Source organism: Diplotaxodon limnothrissa, unplaced genomic scaffold (assembly GCF_057381915.1).
Source record: "Diplotaxodon limnothrissa isolate DT_005_m unplaced genomic scaffold, D_limnothrissa_male_GT1.1 unmapped_scaffold_4, whole genome shotgun sequence".
NCBI classification, from domain to species: Eukaryota; Metazoa; Chordata; class Actinopteri; order Cichliformes; family Cichlidae; genus Diplotaxodon; species Diplotaxodon limnothrissa.
The window spans coordinates 3,003,338-3,023,759 of NW_028188558.1; the positions used below are offsets into that span (position 1 = coordinate 3,003,338).

General features: G+C 41.1%; 2 protein-coding genes and 1 pseudogene across 4 annotated transcripts in view; 2 read left to right on the top strand and 1 right to left on the bottom strand.

Moving 5' to 3' along the window:
• LOC146606895 (protein NLRC3-like) overlaps positions 1-20,422 on the bottom strand; it is a 597,012-nt gene that overhangs the window by 27,229 nt on the left and 549,361 nt on the right. Inside the window, exons 1-4 of one of the 3 annotated variants that reach the window (XM_085349322.1) lie at positions 10,319-10,368; positions 9,660-9,712; positions 5,640-5,924; positions 1,576-3,368 (exon numbers count right to left, since the gene is read on the bottom strand). The exons of 1 other annotated variant lie outside the window; for it this stretch is intronic. In XM_085349322.1, the coding sequence (XP_085205448.1) occupies positions 1,576-3,368; positions 5,640-5,924; positions 9,660-9,712; positions 10,319-10,350 (2,163 nt within the window). In that variant the 5' untranslated portion in view covers positions 10,351-10,368. Of the gene's footprint in view, positions 1-1,575; positions 3,369-5,639; positions 5,925-9,659; positions 9,713-10,318; positions 10,369-20,422 lie in introns of those variants that run through there. One more of the 3 variants, XM_085349317.1, reaches the window with a different exon arrangement.
• On the top strand, positions 3,962-5,122 carry LOC146606896 (uncharacterized). Its single transcript, XM_085349296.1, has 2 exons — positions 3,962-4,578; positions 5,113-5,122. The coding sequence occupies exons 1-2, from the start codon at positions 3,962-3,964 to the stop codon at positions 5,120-5,122; spliced, it is 627 nt and encodes a 208-aa protein (XP_085205422.1).
• Positions 17,351-18,890, top strand: LOC146606897 (G2/M phase-specific E3 ubiquitin-protein ligase-like; annotated as a pseudogene).

The window sequence follows — 20,422 nt, forward strand, 5'->3', positions numbered from 1 at the left end:
AAAGCTGAAACTGCATTCACCAAACTGAAGTATCTGTTCACCACGGCACCTTTTTGGTTCACCCTGATCACAGTTATCATTGCAAAGGTGGACACATCAGAAATTGGAGAAGGGAGAGGTAAATGATGCCAAGTGAAAGAGAATGCTTTGGGGGGGGGGGTCATGCTGCTTTCATGGTCTGTGTGAGCGGCTGTGGTTTCCCACTAGACTCTGGTTTCTGCCTTTGGGTGAAGCCTGGTCAGCCTGTCCATTGTCCACACCTGACAGTAATCTACTAGGCTGAATATAACATCAGCACTCCCAATAACTCTGCTAACCTCCTAATCCTCGGATCATCTACTCACCCTTGCAGTTCAGTCATGTTTTCCTGGATGCTGGTCTTCTTGATTCACTCACAGCCACATTAATGCCTTTTGTCTCTTAGACTTACTGGACCACTTTGCCTGGATTCAAAGCTAACAAGTACTCACCCAGACCTCACCACCTGCCTTCCCCAAGTTGCTTTCCAATTACTGACAAGTAAATGGTAAATGGACTGATTCTTATATAGCATTTTTCTACTCTCACGGAGTACTCACAGCGCTCTATACAACATGCCACATCCACCCAATCACACCCATTCTCACAAACACTTTATCTGAACTTAGTGCTTTCTAAGTACATTCACGCACATTCATACTCTGATGGATGCATCGGAGAGCAAGTTGGGGTTAGTATCTTGCCCAAGGATACTTGACATGCAGACTGGAGGAGCCAGGGATCGAACCACCAACCTTCCGATCAGTAGGTCAGATCAGACCAGCTTTACCTCCTGAGCTACAGAAACCCCAAATAAGACATTGAAGATAACCTCGTTCACTTACTGTAACCTCCACCAGTGATCTTTCTGATGCTGCTCTACCTCTGTTACAGTGACTCAGATTACCATCAACCAAGACCCATTTCCGGAAACCTACCATAGAGCCCACTTCATGCTCACAGCTTCAAGTGCTTGACTTCCGCCATAGTTCACAGTTCATGTTAAAAAATTCCAAGTGTCAAGTTCCTGTGTGTAAATAAAGCCTTCACGTCTAGTAATATTCAGTTCCTTCACCTTTGTCTGTATTTTGGGTTCACCATGTTGTTCTGGCCACACCGAGGTAACAGATTTATATTTGAAAAACAGAGAGACATGGGGGATTGCAATAAAGATGAGACACAAACCAGACCTTAAAATAAGAACATCTGAAAACGATGTAGGTGCAGTCTGGTAGCTCAAGTATTTGCTTTAAAAAACAGAGCTAGACTCCTGGTTGTTGGAGACAAGTGAACAACTTGAGGATAATAAACCTGTCAGAGGGGCTGAAGGATCAGAGCTCATGTTCTTATAGGCTGGATCTGGATTGTGCTTTGATTCGAGTTGAAGACAAAAATATTTCAGAAATGCTGACATGTCCTACTGGAGAGAAATATTTAAAGTATCATATTTGACTAAGTGCTATTTTTAATTTTTCTTAAAAGGCAGTGTTCTTTGAACTGAGAACCTCTGATTTATTTCCCATGATTTTAAGAATGAAGCGATGAGTTCATGTTTACTTACAGAGCTTTGTTGGAGGCTTTGACCACTGGCAGCAGCCTCCGAAGAGCCTCCTCTGAAGCAGAGTATTTCTTCAGGTCAAACACATCCAGATCTTCTTCTGATGACAGTAAGATGAAGACCAGAGCTGACCACTGAGCAGGAGACAGTTTATCTGTGGAGAGACTTCCTGATCTCAGGGACTGTTGGATCTCCTCCACTAGAGAACGATCATTCAGTTCATTCAGACAGTGGATCAGATTGATGCTTTTCTCTGCAGACAGATTCTTACTGAGCTTCTTCTTGATATACTCGACTGTTTCCTGATTGGTCTGTGAGCTACTTCCTGTCTGTGTCAGCAGACCTCGTAGGAGAGTCTGATTGGTCTGCAGGGAAAGACCCAGGAGGAAGCGGAGGAACAAGTCCAGGTGTCCATTTGGACTCTGTAAGGCCTTCTTCACAGCACTCTGGTAGAAGTGTTTCTCTGCAGATTCTCCTGTTTCAGACTTCTTGGAGGTTGTTTGTTGTTCTTCCAGCAGATTGAGTCCAGAGTTGATGAAGGTCAGATGGACATGAAGAGCAGCCAGAAACTCCTGAACACTCAGATGGATGAAGCAGAACACCTTGTCCTGGTACAGTCCACTTTCCTCTTTAAAGATCTGTGTGAACACTCCTGAGTACACTGAGGCTGCTCTGATATCGATGCCACACTCTGTCAGGTCTGATTCATAGAAGATCAGGTTTCCTTTCTGCAGCTGATCAAAAGCCAGTTTTCCCAGAGACTCAATCATCTTCTTGCCCTCTGGGCTCCAGTGTGGATCTGTTGCAGGTCCTCCATCATACTTGACCTTCTTCACTTTGGCCTGAACCACCAGGAAGTGGATGTACATCTCAGTCAGGGTCTTGGGCAGTTGTCCTCCCTCTCTGGTTTCCAGGACACGCTCCAGAACTGTAGTAGTGATCCAGCAGAAGACTGGGATGTGGCACATGATGTGGAGGCTTCGAGCTTTCTTGATGTGGGAGATGATCCTGCTGGCCTGCTCCTCATCTCTGAATCGGTTCCTGAAGTACTCCTCCTTCTGTGGGTCAGTGAACCCCCTGACCTCTGTCACCCTGTGAACATACTCAGGGGGGATCTGGTCTGCTGCTGCAGGTCGTGTGGTTATCCAGACGTGAGCAGAGGGAAGAAGATTCCCCCTGATCAGGCTTGTGAGAAGTACATCAACTGTGGTGGGCATCGTAACATCAGTCACAGTTTTGTGGAAGTCCAGAGGAAGTCGACACTCATCCAGACCATCAAAGATGAACACAACCTGGAAGTCTTCAAAGCTGCAGATTCCTGCTTCTTTGGTTTCAGTAAAGAAGTGATGAACAAGTCCCACCAAGCTGAACTTTTCCTCTTTCAGCACATTCAGCTCTCTGAAAGTGAATGGAAATATGAACTGGATGTCCTGGTTGGCTTTGTCTTCAGCCCAGTCCAGGCTGTATTTCTGTGTTAAGACTGTTTTCCCAATGCCAGCCACTCCCTTTGTCAGCACTGATCTGATTGGTTCATCTCTTCCAGGTGTGTCTTTAAAGATGTCTTCTTGTCTGATTGTTGTTTCAGGTCTGTGTGGTTTCCTGGATGCTGTTTCAATCTGTCTGACCTCATGTTCATCATTGACCTCTGCAGTCCCTCCCTCTGTGATGTAGAGCTCTGTGTAGATCTGATTCAGGAGGGTTGGGTTTCCTGCTTTAGCGATGCCCTCAAACACACACTGGAACTTCTTCTTCAGCTTAGACTTAAGTTTAGGCTGACACTTCTGAAGAGCATCTGAATCAAAAAAAGGAAAAAAGAAGGAAAAATACAAATCTGGTCTGAAGGAGCTATCTGACGTACTTTGTCCTTTGTTGAGCCTATCATACGTTTTAGTTTTTAATATACTTATTCTACCAGAAAACCAGAAAAAAGGGGCTACAGGAATTCCTAAATGTAATTCCTGAAAACAGCCACATTAAATGTTTTGAACCTACACATCTGTATTGCTTTGCAGCTTTTCATATGTACCTGATGCCAACATGTGCAGGCTAAACAGGTTTCTGCTTTCTGTGCCTCTTCTCCAAACTTTGTCACCAAAAATAACAACACTGCTATGTTATTTAAATAAGCATCTGAGAGAGATTCAGTAATTCACATTTAATTCTTGTCGTAAATTACAATGGCGAAAGATAATGTAAACCCTTTCTGGCCACACTAAACATGTTCCTTCTCGTTTGGCTCTTGGCGAAGGCAGTCGCACTTTTCTCCTCTTCTCCTTCCCCTTATCTTCTCTGCTTAGCCTCTTGTGTCTTTGTCTTGTCTCATGTGTATTTCACTTCCCTGGAACACTCTCTCACAGTCTGTGTCTAAAAACCTAAAAGAGAATTATGGATTTGATCAACTGGTCTCTGAATGCTATTGACACCCTTTTCTCAACGAGTTGTCTGGGCTCGGGAGAGCCCGAGTGCCCTGGAGGGACTTTCCCTGCCGGATACACGATGGACGAGTGGCAGACATGGAGGATCGTGTGCCTGGCGGGACTGTCGATCGAGGACGCTGAAGATATGTACCTATTCGGAACCATGATAACAGGGTTCTTGCTGATCGGAGCTGGCTTGGCCCTGGTTTATCGGAGAATTAAGAAAGCGGAACCGGCTGTTCAAACCCCCCCAAGGCTGCCCGCTGGGATTGAAAGGATGGGACGAGGTGCGGCTTCTCAGAAAGGGCTCAGTGAATGCAGCATGGTTAAGAGCTTGGAGGCGCTAACGGCTGCAGTGAAGGCTCAGAATAACACCTCTGAGTGTATATTGGATTACATCAAGGAAGAATCCACTCGGAACAACACCTTGGGGCGGAAGCTGGATTACATCGCGGATCAGTTGGCTGCGGTCGTGAAGTCTCAGAATCTGCTCTGTGAGCAAAAGCCTGAAAAGACCACAGAATTGAAGGTAAATAACATAATTGAGAGGCTCGCAGCTATCCAGCGGGAGATTGAGAGACCAGTGTCGGTGTCGGAGTGTTAAAAACAGCTTGAAATTCTCATGAGTTGTTTGTAAAAGAAAAATCACAAATCATATAATGCGGCTACCCCTTCGGCGCCAGCTGTGGGCTCAAGGCCTGAGCTGAACAAAAACACCCTGATAACGACTGTGTTGAGTCTGTTCCTTCCCATTCCATGCAAGGCCACCTGGGTTGGCTGGTAGACTGTTTACTTAGCCTGATAGGGCGGAGGACACTGTCTCAGCTGAACTATGGACACGCACACACATACATTTACACTGATAAGCACTCACACATCCCCCCTCCCCTTCCAATGCCTTCGATGCTTGTTGCCTCCTGGGAACACGAGGCGGGTCTGGGCCCACGCTGGAGAGTCGGCGCAGTGGCAGGACGGCTGCTGTGTTGCCTGGGATTACTCCTTATCCCCTAACCAACCTTGTTGTTGGTCACGTGCTCTATAATGTTGTACTGTGGACATTTATGTGCTTTCTGTGCAGAGGAGTTTTTTTGTTTCCTGTTCTCATGCTGTCCTCTATAGCCCAGCATGAGCAGAGGTCTCTTTTTTCCCCTTGTACTTTCCCATTGTAGTGTAGATTTCAGTGTTTTTTCTATAATGCAACGTTCTCTGACTTGTATCCCCATGTGATGTCTGTGTTGTGTGTGTATGGTCGGGGGGCGGGTTCATTCCACTGCAGGGCAACCTGACACTGCAGGTGATGAATAAAATTTGAACTTGAACTTGATTATATAAAAATGTGGCATTTAAGTCAAATGACTCATGCTTTTCTTCTTTAAGGCAATCAGTTTGCATGGTTTTTAAAAGTAAAGAACACTTGTGTTTAATTAAATACAGCTCACATTAGATCTAAGTAGTTTCACAGGTTTATGATGTCCATGTAGTTTAGAAAATAGATTTGCAGGCATGTAACAAATCCAAACATTCGTCGTAGAATGACGTTCTTGCCCTCTCCTTTTTCTTACAGTGAATTCTGAGGTTTCACTTTCACATCTCAACAAACTGCAAGGTGACCATTTTTATTCATGGTATATGATACATGACCTCACCTTGTTGAGCAGATGGATCAGAGTATAAACGCAGCTGAGAGAAAAGAGAAGGATCTTTGATCTGAAGATGTTTGATTGTTATCTTGCATGCTTTGTCTCCTTTTTTCCTCACTGTGTCGATGAAGCTGCGTGCCTTATCTGCTCTGGCTAGGTTCTTCTCCAGTATCGATTCTTTCTCCAACTCATTTAAGACAGTGTCACATACGAGGGCCTCAAGCAGCTGTGTGAGGATTTCTGTTGTTACCCTCCAGACAAAGGCTAACCGCACCCTGGCAAGCTCCTTCTCTACAGAAACAAGAAAGAGACATAAACATGGTTCTCAGTCGAAATCATGTGAAAAATATTCTAACTTTGTTGAATTAAGACTTCATCATCTCATCAACAAATACTGAATTTTAGGGTGTGTAGGGCTAAAATGATGCCAGCTTAAAATGAAACTGAAGAAAATATTGAAACTGAAAAATAATATTGTAACCGATACACAGATGATCTGTATTGCTATACAGACGGGCAGGTATACAGGTATACTATGAACAAATATACATATATAAAGATGAAGCACTGTGAGGTAAACAGATCTACAGAGTGCTATGAAAATATCTACAGTAGTGGAAGCGTAGCTCTCTGAACAGACTATAACAGTGTAGGCACTATAACAGAGACTACACCATGTCAGTGTCCTAAAACTACAGCAGTAACCAACGTGGTGAATGTTGATAATGAAAGGATCATGGTCACTGGGAGGAGGAGTGTAGAAGGGTTAGGTGAGTGTGGATGGAAAGGCTCAGCGGGGACTGAGTTCAGTAGGGTGACAGCTGTGGGGAAGAAGCTGTTCCTAAACCTGCTGGTTTTAGTCTGAAGGCTCCTGTAGCGCCTCCTGGAGGGGAGGAGGAGCTGGAAGAGTTTATTGGCAGTATGAGAGGAGTCTGAGAATGATGCATACTCGGCGTAGACATCTCTTCTTGCGGACATCCTCAATGCCAGGAAGTGGAATCCCTGTGATGTGTTGGGCGCTGCAGTGCCTTGCGGTCAGCAGCAGAGCAGTTCCCACACCAGACTGTGACACAGTTGGTCAGGATGCTCTCTATCACACAGCGGTGGAAGTTGATTCTTCTTCAGTATCCTAAAGAAAAAGAGGCCCTGATGGGCCTTCTTGACCAGGCTGGAGGTGTTAGTTGACCAGGACAGATTCTCAGAGATGTGGATCCCCAAGAACTTGAAGCTGGAGACCCGTCCAAGGATGGAGTTGGATGCATACTAAGGTCTGCAGTCATAGAGGAACGGGCTCAGCACACAGCCCTGTGAGTGTGACAGTGGTAGAGCTGTTATGGCCTGACCTAACATGCTGAGGTCTGTTGGTCAGAAAGTCCATGAGCCATGATCCAGGTACAGATGGAGTTGTTGAGTCCAAGATCCACACGTTTGGTGATCAGCTTGGAGGGAAGAACTGTACTGAATGCTGAGCTGAAGTCAACTAACAGTATTTTTGCATGAGTACTCTTGTTGTCCAGGTGTGAGAGTACACAGTGAAGAGCTGTGGATACAGCATCCTCTGTACTCCATTGATTTGATAGACAAATTGGTGAGGATCCAGTGTGGGGGGCAAGCATGCCCTGTAATGCATCAGGGCCAGCAGCTTTTTGAGCTTTGCTTTGTGTAATGTTATAAGTACTTGGATAATCCTCAGAGTCTCTGGACTTTTACTTAGAGATATTATATTCAGTCCTGTGGGTAGTTATATATTTAAAAATATATTATCCTCTCTGGTTACTCTGGTATGAATGACTCTGAATCACTTAATGGTAAATAACACACTATTGGCAAAAATAAAAAACTGTGAAAGAATTCCAGATGACAAGTCTGTAGTTCGACATACAAGTGACGACCTTTGACCTTCATCAGTTTTTATTTAATTGTGTCAGAGAAACTCAAACGTGCTCTTCATGCAGCTGAGTACATTCAGTGTTTAAAACGGAAGCTGTGCAGGTCTGAGATCAGCAGCTTTGTGAAACACCAAGCTGAGGTCCTGTTAATGCTGATATATTGTGACACAGTTACATTTCAATTTAATTCAATTTTATTTATATAGCGCCAAATCACAACAACAGTCACCTGAAGGTGCTTTATATTGTACAGTAGATCGTACAATAACAGATACAGAGAAAAACCCAACATTCATATGATACATGGGTGATTAATCCTTTTGACTTTGTTTTTATCCATAAAACAGCTGCAGCTTTCACTACAGCACATGTGGTGCTTTAACCTTTGTACTGTTTGCATCAGTTCATTCTGCAGTTAACATGTGAACATGTTGGATGATCTGTCTGCTGTCACTGGGTGGTGCTGAGGTCTGAATCTGAGGGCAGCTCCTGCAATCACAAAGAGAACAGAACCATCACAAACTGAAATATAAAGTTTATCTCAAATCTGAAATAGAGCTGATCCTTCTGTCCTCACACACCCAGGATCTGAAGTTCTTCTCTTACATTTCTTTAGTTCTTCAGCTCTGCTCACATACGAGCTGTTTATTTCTTAAAGCCGTATATACCAACAGATTTTCCAATATAATGTTAACCTTTGAGTTGTTGGTGCTTTGTGAATGTGAATCTGCATACATGAGCAGACGGAGCAGGTTTCAGTCCTGGTTCAGTCTGCTGCTGCACCGTGGTCACCAACATACAGAGGTATCATAACAAATATTAATGCTTTTTTCCCTCTCAAAGGATGTAAGCTGTACTGCACATGTAACTTTGTGAACTTACCTCAATAAGAATGATTCAGACTGTTTTATTTAACCTGAATATTTGAAACAAACTTAGTAAAAACAATACACAGAGTCAGTGCTAAAAATGTAATCCGAGGAAAAATGAAACACACATTTTAACTTAAGCTGCCAAGCAGAAGTATTTGGTTTGAGTACATAAATATTAGGCTTTGCTATTTAATCTGTAATTAATGATTAATGAGGGGTTACTGAAGTGCAAGCCTTTTTTAAAATATGTGTTAATATCCTTACAGATGTGGCAAAAGAGTGAAAACATGCTGCTGTTTGCACATATTGAATAATCAGCTCTGCACAGGAGCTGCAGCAGAGTGCAGCCTGTTGCTCTTACAGTGTAATACTCATAATAAAAGTACAGTAACTGTGGTTAGTTACTGACGGAGCAGCCCGGTGCGTTTCTGTTCATTTCGTTCACCTGCACGGGTTAGCTAAACAAACTTTACAAAACAAGTTTTGCCGATAGCCGAGTGCCCATCTTAGCTAGCTAGCTAAGGATGTTAGCTACAGATTAGCTTACAAACACCTTTCACTTACCAAAAATATTGTGGCGGCTCTCAGGTCCTTCTGTCAGGCAGACACTGAAGAACACCTGAGTCTGTCAGTTTGAAACAGTCGGTAAACGCTGGACCTCCTCTCAGCGTCCCCGCTCTATGTGCCGTTCAGAGATACGCAAGTTTCTTCATGACTGCGGCTGCTGCAGATATTAGGTCGTCCATGATTTCTACAGTCACTGGTCAGCAATATAATGTGCGCAAACATATGTGGCTCATATATGTGGCTCTGAAGCCCCGCCCTTCAAGCGCACCCTCAGATGCCGAAGCAGTGCCAACTAATTGAAGCTGAAAAAATAACTGTACGTGGAAAAAAACGATGTAAGTGTGAAAACCACATGAACAGTGAGTTTTTTCTTTAAATTTCTATATTTATGTTTTTTCACTATCATTTCACCTTCAATACATTTGTTTCAGTTTCAATATTTCTTCAGTTTCATTTTAAGGTGGCATCGTTTTAAGCTCATATGTGGGTTCAAAGTACAAAAAAGTCCAGTTGTTTCTCTGCCAAACTCCTTAGACTGGAAGTTCTCATGTTATATTAATGTCCCACAGAAAGATTAAGGCAAAGATTAGGACAGGTTACAACTCGTGAATTTTATGTACTTATCACAGTTACAAAAAAGAATCTGCCTGAAGTCTATACATCCATACGTCTCATCATACAAAGCACTGATCTCCTACCTGCTGATGGAGCTGCTTTGGCTGGCTGTTCTTTAGGTTCTTCCATCATCTTGCTATAAAAACACGAGAAGATGATTTTACCAAAAGAAACAGTGAACACAGTCTGGGTGTCACATCATATGAATTTGTGTCATGGTTTAGTGTACGGGCCACACACACTGAAACTGATCTGTGTGAAAGAACACATCGATGACATGTGAATGTAGTGATAACCTCATCATAATAGAGGTTTTTACTTTTTCACATATTTGTTCAGTATAATGATTAAATAATCTGACAATACAAACCTAAAATACTTTGTTCCCTGTCTGCGACTTTGTGCGTCTCTGCTGTTAGTGCTTAAAGGAAGTTTTAAACTTAAAATCCTTCCCCACATATGTGACTGTGGTCTCTGGGGCCATTATCCTGAAACACTGGGGCTCAGCCCTGAAAGCTTTGCTATCTTCACCTGATAACAGCAGCTGTTTAAAGTTACTGAGTTTGACAGGGAAGTGAATGTAAATGTGAGACACTGTGTGCTCACAGCTAAAGGCTGCAGTCAGCTGTGTCAGAGCGTCCAATGATCCTTTAATAAACACTCAGAGCTCCATGTTGATGAAGCTGTCATGTGTGAGCTTGTGAGGCTCGTTTAAACTGGCTCTGCTCTTTCAGATGCTCACCTCTTCTTCACTGTCTCTGCTGCACTCTTCATCTCCTCTCTCTCTCTCTGCTGTACTGTTTGAAAAAACAAACAAATCAGCGTTAGCCAATCAAACTCTGTGCAGATGCTGCAGCTACAGCTGATATGTCATTCAGCTGTTCATCAATCAGCTTCTGCTGCTGTTTATTCGGCTCTTACTCTGAACACGTGCAGATCTAGGAAGATTTTCTTGGGGTGTCAAAATCAAAGCATTTGTTTTTTCAAACACACGTGGAGGTGTTTATATCACATATGGTTTAAATGATTCAAATGCAGTAAGTATACATGTTTCATATATCGTCTATAACTGAATTATGTTCTGTAGCCTACATAATGAAACACTTCAGTTGCATAAAACGTGAATTTTGATTTTACAGTGGGCCAAAAAAGTATTTAGTCAGCCACCGATTGTGCAAGTTCCCCCACTTAAAATGATGACAGAGGTCAGTAATTTGCACCAGAGGTACACTTCAACTGTGAGAGACAGAATGTGAAAAAAAAAAAATCCATGAATTCACATGGTAGGATTTGTAAAGAATTTATTCGTAAATCAGGGTGGAAAATAAGTATAAATAAGTAAGTAAGGATCAGCAGAGTTGAGGTGTTGGAGGATTGGATGTTCCAAACACAGCTGCAGTCAGAGAAACAGATGCAGAGACAGACGAACATCATGTGCTGAAGATCAAACTCTGTACAGACACAGGAAACAGCAGCACCGACTGAGATGCTCTCAATGACCACGTTCCTATTAAACACAGTTAGCAAAAGAAAATGAAAAAGAGAGAAAAGCTTAAATAAATTGCTGATTCTTACAAATTTACTTTAATAAGCCCCACGCTCCCGTACCGGGGGCAAAAGACATGTGTGGTATCCACAGAAATCTCTGCTAAAGTCTGATAGAAAACATTTCTACAACCACCAAACACACGAAACAAGCAATGATTAAAAGAGTAGTTACATAAATGCCCAAAAGTCCATAAACAAACAAAACCATACAGACTTCATGTAACCGGCTAAAGAAAGGCTAGTTAGCTCCCAGAGCTATCACCGATTCCAAACACCAAGTTTCACCGCACTCCGACTAAAACTCACTGAAATAGTTCCAAAAGAAGACCACAAAAACACACAGCGGCACAAATGTGCTAAGACAGATTTCCTCCTTTTTGCCAGTACCTGATAGCATCGTGATTATCAGCAGCTACCACGGCTGCATCAGAGCCACATCCATCAACAACTGCCATTATAGAGACTGAAAATGTGACGTCAGTCCAGGGTAAAAGCGCAAAGGATTCTGGGAACGAGTGGCAAGCGGTACTAGTGCAAGCAGGCTTTCACATGAAAACAGTCACACAGCGATAAAAAGACACACAAAGAATGGCAAGAAGCTGTTGTATTATTAAGTGCAATAGCCGCATGACAGCCACAGGAAGCCGACGGGTAAAGAGATTGGTTTTTATCGGATTGCGTCGTGGAAGAGAAATTGTTTAATCCATGTTTCCGAAGTAACAAAGAGCTGACAGATGGCCTGGTTTACATCTGTAATGCCAAAAAAATCCACCAGAAGGCGCTGTGAATGTAAACGGTTGGCTCTTCTTATACCTCTCCCAAACAGGAAGTCAGAAACAAAAAAAAACATCCAACATATTTTCAGTGTTTTTGATTAAACTAAGATAGGAAGATATAATTTTTGATATATGATAGTGTTAGAGGACTTACTAAACAGATGTATGTCACTTGACAGCATTAAGAAAGTGAAATTAAATATTTAATTTTTTTTTTTTAAAAAGTAGTCAGCCGAACAGTTGATTTGTCCCTTCATGGTGCTAATGCTAACATAACCTAAATGTTATTAATGTTGATTATTTGCTATAAAATCATTGTTTATCCATTGCTGTTGATAAATCAAATTAAGTGTTAATTTGATTAACATGATCCAGCTCTCCAAGACCACAGAATAAATGCTACACCCTAAGACCCCAATGACCAAAACCACAAGCAGATGTGCTTGATTTGCACTGTTTTTTTTTCTCTTTTTTTAAAAAAACAAAAATGATTTTGCACAGTAGCATTCAATCAGAAGCGGCCTGAATGTGAGTATTTTGTGCTGTAGCACATTTTTCACATTTGCAGATGAAAAAACGATGTATTTTGTTGTTTGATATTATACTGTCCTTTGATGGAATGAAAACAGCAATGTTCACTGGCATGCTGCTAGAAATAAACTGTATCCAATGCCCTGGATAGGTTTTGTTATTCATTTAATTTTAATTCGGCACTTTATTTAATTTTTTTCAACTGTATTATCTTATGTACTTGTATTTGCATGACACTGAACCGTTTGGTACAGATCAATATTTTAAAAACTACAGGGTCTATTGAAAAAAATGATTGTGGTTATTACTCACCCAACTCAATAAGAAATGCAAAAAAGAAAATTCCATTGCTTTTTTTCTTGGTGAGGACCTCAAAGGGCTAAGAAACCTGGCCTTGATCACAACGTTTTAGCTAATTATAGGCCTATTTCCAAGCTGCCTTTAGTTTCCAAGGTTTTAGAGAAAATTGTTTTTAGTCAACTGAAAGATGACTAGATGATAACGGCATCCTTGAGGTTTTTCAGTCAGGTTTTAAAACCCTTCCTAGCAATGAATCTGCATTATTAAGGGTTTTTAATGACATCCTTCTGGCATGTGATTCTGGTAACCATGTTGTTCTTGTCTTGCTTGACCTAACTGCTGCTTTTGACACCGAAGACCACAATACTCTAATTCCTCAATTAAGTGATGTGGTGGGTATTGGTGGCCGTATTTAAAATACAAAATATGAGTAACTGTATTCCGTTACAGTTACCGTTTAAAAAGGTGGTATTCAGAATACAGTTACTTTGTTGAAATAAATGGATTACACTGCGGTACTTTCCTGTTTCATATTGTCGCGGGTCAGGACTGTTTGGGTTTTGTTTGACAGCTACGTTCTGTTGTTCCAGGCGGCAGTGTTACGGTTGCCATGGTTACAGGGTGATGCTCTCTCTCTGTGCGTTTCCTGGGTGAGAGAGCGCCTTTTTGTTGTTGCTGTTGTTGTTGTTGTGCTAAGCTAACAGGCAGAATGCTACAGGTATAGCTCTAAAGAATGTAGCCTGATGGGCAGTGTAGTTCGTGCTGCAGGGAGAATGGACCGTCATACCCGTTATGTGTCTGTAAGCGCGAGGAGGGAGAAAAAGGAAAAGTACGAGCTGTCATCGAGCAGAAATGGGAGCTGGAAGCATGCAAATATAATAATAACCACTGCAGCCAAGAAGAGAGCCTGAAGAGCCCAGCTGTAAGTAAGCTATTAAGACTCGACTGTACACTGTGTTCGTGTTTTCCTCCGAAACAATAAATTCCGTTGGAGCAGCCTTTCAACGCCTCTCTCTGTCTCTCGCTAGCTAAGTTGACCCAGACAACAGAGTAAAGTTAGTTTTCAGCTACTAGCCCGACACGACGTATTAGCCAGAGGTCCTTTACTACGGTTCAGAGCCGCGGACCTTCAGTAATGGTAATAAATCACAGCAGTAGTACATTCATGTAGTTGTAAACAGCATGATAATATGTTAAGTAATCCAAAGTATTCAGAATATATTACTCTCATCGAGTAACGTAATGGAATACGTTACAGAATACATTTTGGGACATGTATTCTGTAATCTGTAATGGAATACATTTTAAAACTAACCTTCACAAAACTGTTGGTGGCACTGCACTCAATTGGTTAGGTTTATTTGTCAGAACTTTCTCTGTCAGCCTTCTCGGTTCCAAATCATCTTCTGCTCCTCTGTCATGCGGCGTCCCACAGGGTTCAATTTTAGGGCCATTGCTTGTTTTACTGTATTTATTGCCTCTGGGTTCCATCTTTAGAAGGCATGGGATCTCATTTCATTGTTATGCCGATGACTGCCAAATTCATTTGCCACTGAAGCAGAAGGGTGGCATCTGCATAAAACCCCTCATGACATGCCTAGATGACATTAAAGCTTGGTTGGCTCTAAACTTTTTAAATTTTAATGAAAAGAAAACGAGTTGTTGGTGTTTGGACCCACTGGTCCCTGTGAGTCCTCCTCTGTAGATTTGGGAATCCTGGTAGTTTATTTTAAACCTGTTGTTACTGATCTTGGTTTTAAGTTGGACATGATTTGAAATTGGAGAACCAAATCAGAGTGAAGTCTGATTGGTGAAGTCCAATTTTCATCATTTAAGGCGACTGGCAAATCTTTTCTTTCACAGCATCACCTTGAAACAGTGATCCATGCTTTTATTTCTTCCCACCTGGACTGTAACGCACTTTATGTGGGGGTCAGTCAGTCATTGCTCTCACGTCTGCAGCTGGTTCAAAATGCTGCTGCACGACTCCTAACAGGAACTTGTAAAAGAGAGCATATAACCCCCGTGCTGGCCTACCTGCACTGGCTGCCTGTGTCTTTTAGAGTTCATTTTAAAATTCGTGCCGTTTGTCTCTAAATGCTTTCACAGTCTTGCCCCGCTGTAGCTCTCTGAGCGTCTTCATCTCCACACACCGTGTCAGTCTCAGGTCAGCTGACCAGCTGCTCCTGGAGGTACCGAGATCCAGGAGGATTTTTTTTTTCTTTCTTTTATTTGGCTTTTATTTATACCTTATGTAATTTTATTGGGGGGGTTGGATTTCACAAGGAAGTCAAACAAAATGCAGTAATTTGCAAAACATGCTGCTAAACACAGCAGTACTACAAATTATTCCACCTGCTGAAAAGTGGATCTAATGTGGGCGGACTCACACTTAGCAAATAAACTTGTGATGTGAGAATGTAATCAAACTGTTGATCAGAGGCAAAGTAATTTAAAGTTTATGATGCTATCGTCTAATGTTAGCTGACATGATGTTAGCTTGTAAACTTATGTTGTTGTCTGGGTCTCATGTCTGATCTGATGATAATAACTGTGACAACACAGAGATTAAATAAAGGACGTTGGCTGGACTTCTTATGTTAGAACTACAACTTCAGTTAAGGAGTGAGACGTAAGGTGACAAGGAGAATGAAGAGAATGAGAAAGAAGTAACTGGGAAGAGAAAATGAAAACAAAAATTTGAAATGATCAAATTTGTGTTAACAGATGATGGTGATTTTAAAAATTCAAGTAATTTAAAGGTTTTATCCTATTTGCTGTTGTTTTTTTCATATTCTTCTATTTGCAAGAGGTTATTAATAAAACAGGTTCTCTTTCTGGTTTCTCTTTTTGGACGCACTCTCTACAGCTTATCACATCCAAAATGGCAGATGTCAAGTACAAAACCTCGACAGAAACAATCAGCAAGAATTTTAGCATCAGTCCAAAATAAAACTGTCCAACTACAGAGTTTTAAAATCCAACTAAACTATGAACAGAGATCTTTTACCAATAGGCTATTGATGAGATGACAGTGGTAACAAAAACGTACACATCCGCGCACACAGACAAAATGGCGGGAGAGCGTTTAACGGTCGACCTCATGAGTCCGTTACCGTGAACTATGGAGCGGCAGATTTGTGCTGGAACTGAGCTGCACACACCTGATGTTAGCCAGGAAACATTACACACTGCTAACGTTACCTTCACACGGAGCTCCACACGGAGACGAGCAGCGTCAGGCACAAACACCAAGTTCAGAAAAGAGGAACTTTGAGCAGGAAGGAAAGAGTCAGAGCGGCGTTTGAGGACACGTTTACAACCACGAACATCAGAATCTGTCTGTGCTGCATTCAAGTGCAAGTTGGAAACTCACTAATCTCTGTCATGTTGTCCAAAGATGATTTATTTCTGCTGGTTTTCCTGTTTGAAACACAAACATGTGTCAGCACTTTGTTGTTCTTCACCCTGCAGCATTTGAATATTTCAGGAGTAAACTGATCATAAATTCATGAAGTCATGACTGAAAGTGCAGACTGAGAGTGGATCACATGATGTTTAAGGTGTGTCATGTGACATGTTCAGTATTGTCACACATGTCTAGATTGTCCCTGATATCATAACTGCTCAAACACTGATGATTATATTTGAAGAATTATTCCTGATGGCAGCAAAGTTTGAATGGAGCTCTCTGTCTGTGCTGATTTGTCGCCCTCTGGAGGTCAAAGCACAAACTGCATGATGTCACTGTAACCACCACAGAGACAGGAAGTGTTTTTATGACTGAAACACTGAAATGATGCTAACGGCTGTCGTTAACTGATACATACGGTGGCCCTGAGAGGCCAAACGGACAGCAACTTCAGAAAACACTTGCAAAAAGAAAAATGCTGCAAAAAGGAAAACGCTGCAAAAAGAAAGACGCTGCACTGCAACTTCAAGAAAAACGCTGCACTGCAAAAAGAAAAATGCTGCTAAAAGGAAAACGCTGCAAAAAGAAAAGCGCTGCAAAAACACACAAAGCACAACGGAAATAGGAAAAAAGAAAACGGAAATGTTCCTGGGGAGACAATAACCCGACGGACCAGTTGCACGAACCAAAACATGCTAACCAGTGCGCTAGGACTGGGACACACTTCAAAGAAGTGGAGGAGAGGTAAATGTGTTGTAATCTCATGATTCTAATAATACTACAGATAAATAGGTGGTATTCAGAATACAGTTTTTTGTTGAAATAAATAGATTACACATCATTATTTTCCTATTTCGTATGTTAGGCTATGCCCTCTCTATTTTTTGTTAATTCCACTCTGGTGTAAACCCAAACAAAACAAGCATTAAGAGGCTCTTATGCCTGTGTCTCAGTTTCACGGCCCATGCCACCTCTACTTGCGGCAGTATAATGACATGACAAAATATTTTCAATAATTATTGTTCAAAAAATTATTTAATATGAAGGCAATAGGCAGAGTATTACAGGCATAGCGATAAAGGATGTGCCCTCATGTAGTCCGTGCTGCAGGGAGAATGGACTGCCATACACGTGAAGTTTCTGTGAGCCAGGGAGTGAGGAAAAGGAAAGTGGAAAAGTATGAGTTCTCACCTAGCAGAAAAGGGAGATGGAAGCATGTAAATATAATAATAACCACTGCAGCCAAAAACAGTGCCTGTATCTATTTTTTTCACATTTTTTTCCATGGTCAAAATTACTTTATTATAATGAATTGTCTTTATCTTTAGCTGCAGATGAAAATGAATATTTCTACGTTGGAAGAATGATTGCAGTTTCCATTGTTCATGGTGGTCCAGGGTTGTTGTTTATCTCCAAACTTCTTTATGTACCTTGTTGGAAAAGACAAGACATTCGAGGCACCAATTGATGATATACCAGATGAAGAAATCAAGAAGGCTCTACTAGAGGTAAATTTATGATGTTATGATTATGACAAACACCAATAAATGCAAATTTTTAGTTTTAGTTATCCACTTAACATAATCTTGGTAACTAACTGATGCCTGAATTGATTACGGATTGTGTAATCCAAGACTGTTATATCGCACATTAATAGACAGCATGCAAAGGATGTCACTTGTATGTGTGTGTAATATATATTTTTCTCTTTAGATAAAGAATGCAACATCTCTAAGTGAGCTCCGAGTAATCTCAGAAAAACACTCAAGCATGCTCCAGACAGCAGGATGCTTTCGATTCATGAGGACACTGGAGGATAGGAAGAAGGTAGTAGCGGATTACATTCAGTGGTACTTCATCTACCGAAAACATCTTTCCATCCAAAGGTATAGAATTCAGACTATTATGTGCCCATTTAACGAAATCTTTTCAGAAGAATAAATTGTTACTTTTTTTTATTCCTGTGAAATTTAAAGGATGGAAAAAACATATTCTAAATGCAAGACCTTTTTCAGGAGGACTTTTTTTTTGTAGCAGGATGAGTGTCTTAGCTAGATAAGAATGTTGGTTACTTTCTTAACACAGTAGTTTCCGATGTGAAGTTTTGCTTTCTTGTACAAATAACATTAAACATTTTATTAAAAATTAGACTGTTTTCTAGTTTCAGAAAGGGTCTAGCAACACTCGATTTTCTAAACGCCCTGGAACAGCATCCTTCACTCTTCTTCTCATTCATGTGCTACACTGAGACCAGGCTGACAGCTGATCTTCTTGAGAACATCTTCCATGTGCAATTTGGTCCACCTGGCAGCTCTAGGCGTCAAGAGGAGACAAGAGTACTAAGCTACTGGCAAGACTATCTGCTTTCTGTAGAAGGTATTAAATTTGGTTGAAAATGTTGAAATGAGTACATTTATGTCAGCAAAGTGTAATGGCCCCTGTTTCCTGTTTATTATCATTAGAAATAACTTTTATTCTCTTTACATTTTCAGAGAGAAATGGAAGTCTGTCTCTTGAAGACATCCTTATGTTTGCAACTGGACTGAGAGAACTTCCTCCTGCAGCAATTCAGCCAAAGCCAAAACTTCTTTTCCAGACCACTTCACGCTTCCCTGTAGCAGATGTCTGTGCAAATACTATCAAAATCCCAGTGTTACACAGTTATGAGGACTTCCAAGAAGCCATGGATTATGGCATCCAGAACTCTCCTGGGTTTGGGCTTCCCTAAGGTCCAAGTCCTTTTGCTTTTAAGCCACATTTATGGTTTTAGCAAACATTTGAAGTTTGTGATTTTAAAATCTGAAAATTTTGTTTCTAATAATTTCTGTAAATCACATAAAGTTTAATGCATCGCAGAAAGTTCAATCAGGTTTTGGAATTTCAAAAGCATAGTATCATAGTGGGACAATTGAACAAGTTAGACATATTTCACTGTGTTAAGAAATTGTCAATGTAACAAAATAAAACATTTCTGAAGTATTCTAATGTACTGAGACACGCTAGTATAATAACACAGGGAAAAAAATCTGATAAATTCATTTAAAAGGCTTTATTTAATCAAACACTTTTGTGTTTGATTAAATTTTTTTGTAAGATGTGCAAGTTGTTCTTGGAGTTAGAAAAAGAAAAACCCACATAAATACAGGTCTCGCTGAATGCTTTTGTAAACCTTTGTTTGTAAAACAGATCTCCAAATTAATCAACATGTTTGTTACAACACCTAATTAAAAGGAACAAGTTATTTTGTACAGTATGGTCTTTTGATTTCTTCAGGTAGAAAGCGTACACACTGAAAAGTTGACGGTAGTGAAACTATTTATATAAAAACTTTGGTACTATTTTTTTCAATACTCATTAAAGTTGGTTTGTGACAATTAGTGTCAGTGGTAATTGTACTCACATCTAGCAGATGATTTTACATTGACCTCTAAAGTCCAGTCATATTTTTGAGTGTTATATAATTTTCAACTGCAGTAGTCCAGTTGACTGGTCGAGGGAGCTCACTCTGTCTTTCCAAGTTTGTGAAATGAACCTGGAGATTGTCGTCCCCACATAGACTGTACTGAGCAGGTAGAATGTCATCAAACTGGTGCAGGATTTCTTGAGGCACTTGGAATCCACACTCTCTTCCACCATACCTCAGGTCAGTTAGAAAAATGAACAAATTCAGTCACTTCTCCAGGTACTATCTTTCAAGGTTACAGCAAAAGCGCAAAGTCAATCTTATAATTAAAAGTCAGTTCTGGAAATTGTGATTTTAAAGAATCTTAATTATGCATATATCTACATTTGTCATTTTTAGTCAAGATGTGATCCAAAGTTAAAATATGATTGTCTAACATTTTTTTTTTGGAAAAAAATATAAAAATAAAACGTAAGTGCATGAAGTCAGAGAACAGAACTAATGGCAAAACACAAGTGGCCATCCGCTGTAGACGGACGGCTACGGTTTCCCGGTATTCATCCCCTGGCAGCGCCACCCACTCCTGACAGTGATACTCCACTCTATAAATCAAATCCTCCCGGAGCTCAGCGGAGGGGTTGTGAGTTGCTGGGTCCATTACTGGTTGCGTCGTACTGTCATGAACAAGCTGTGTGGAGGCAGAAGAGGACCCAAACGCAAAACTCACGGAGACAGGAACTGAACTCAAAATTACTGCTTTATAGTGATGTGACGTTCTGTATCGAGGCTTCGAAGCGTGTGTCGAGTAATGGAGGGGGCGTTTCCGCGAAGCGCGTATCGAGGCTTGCTTCATTTATGGGAGGAGCTGAAAATGAT

Bases quoted from the DNA above. Each gene is read 5' to 3' on its own strand.
- LOC146606896 (XM_085349296.1), top strand. From the start codon at position 3,962: ATGGATTTGATCAACTGGTCTCTGAATGCTATTGACACCCTTTTCTCA.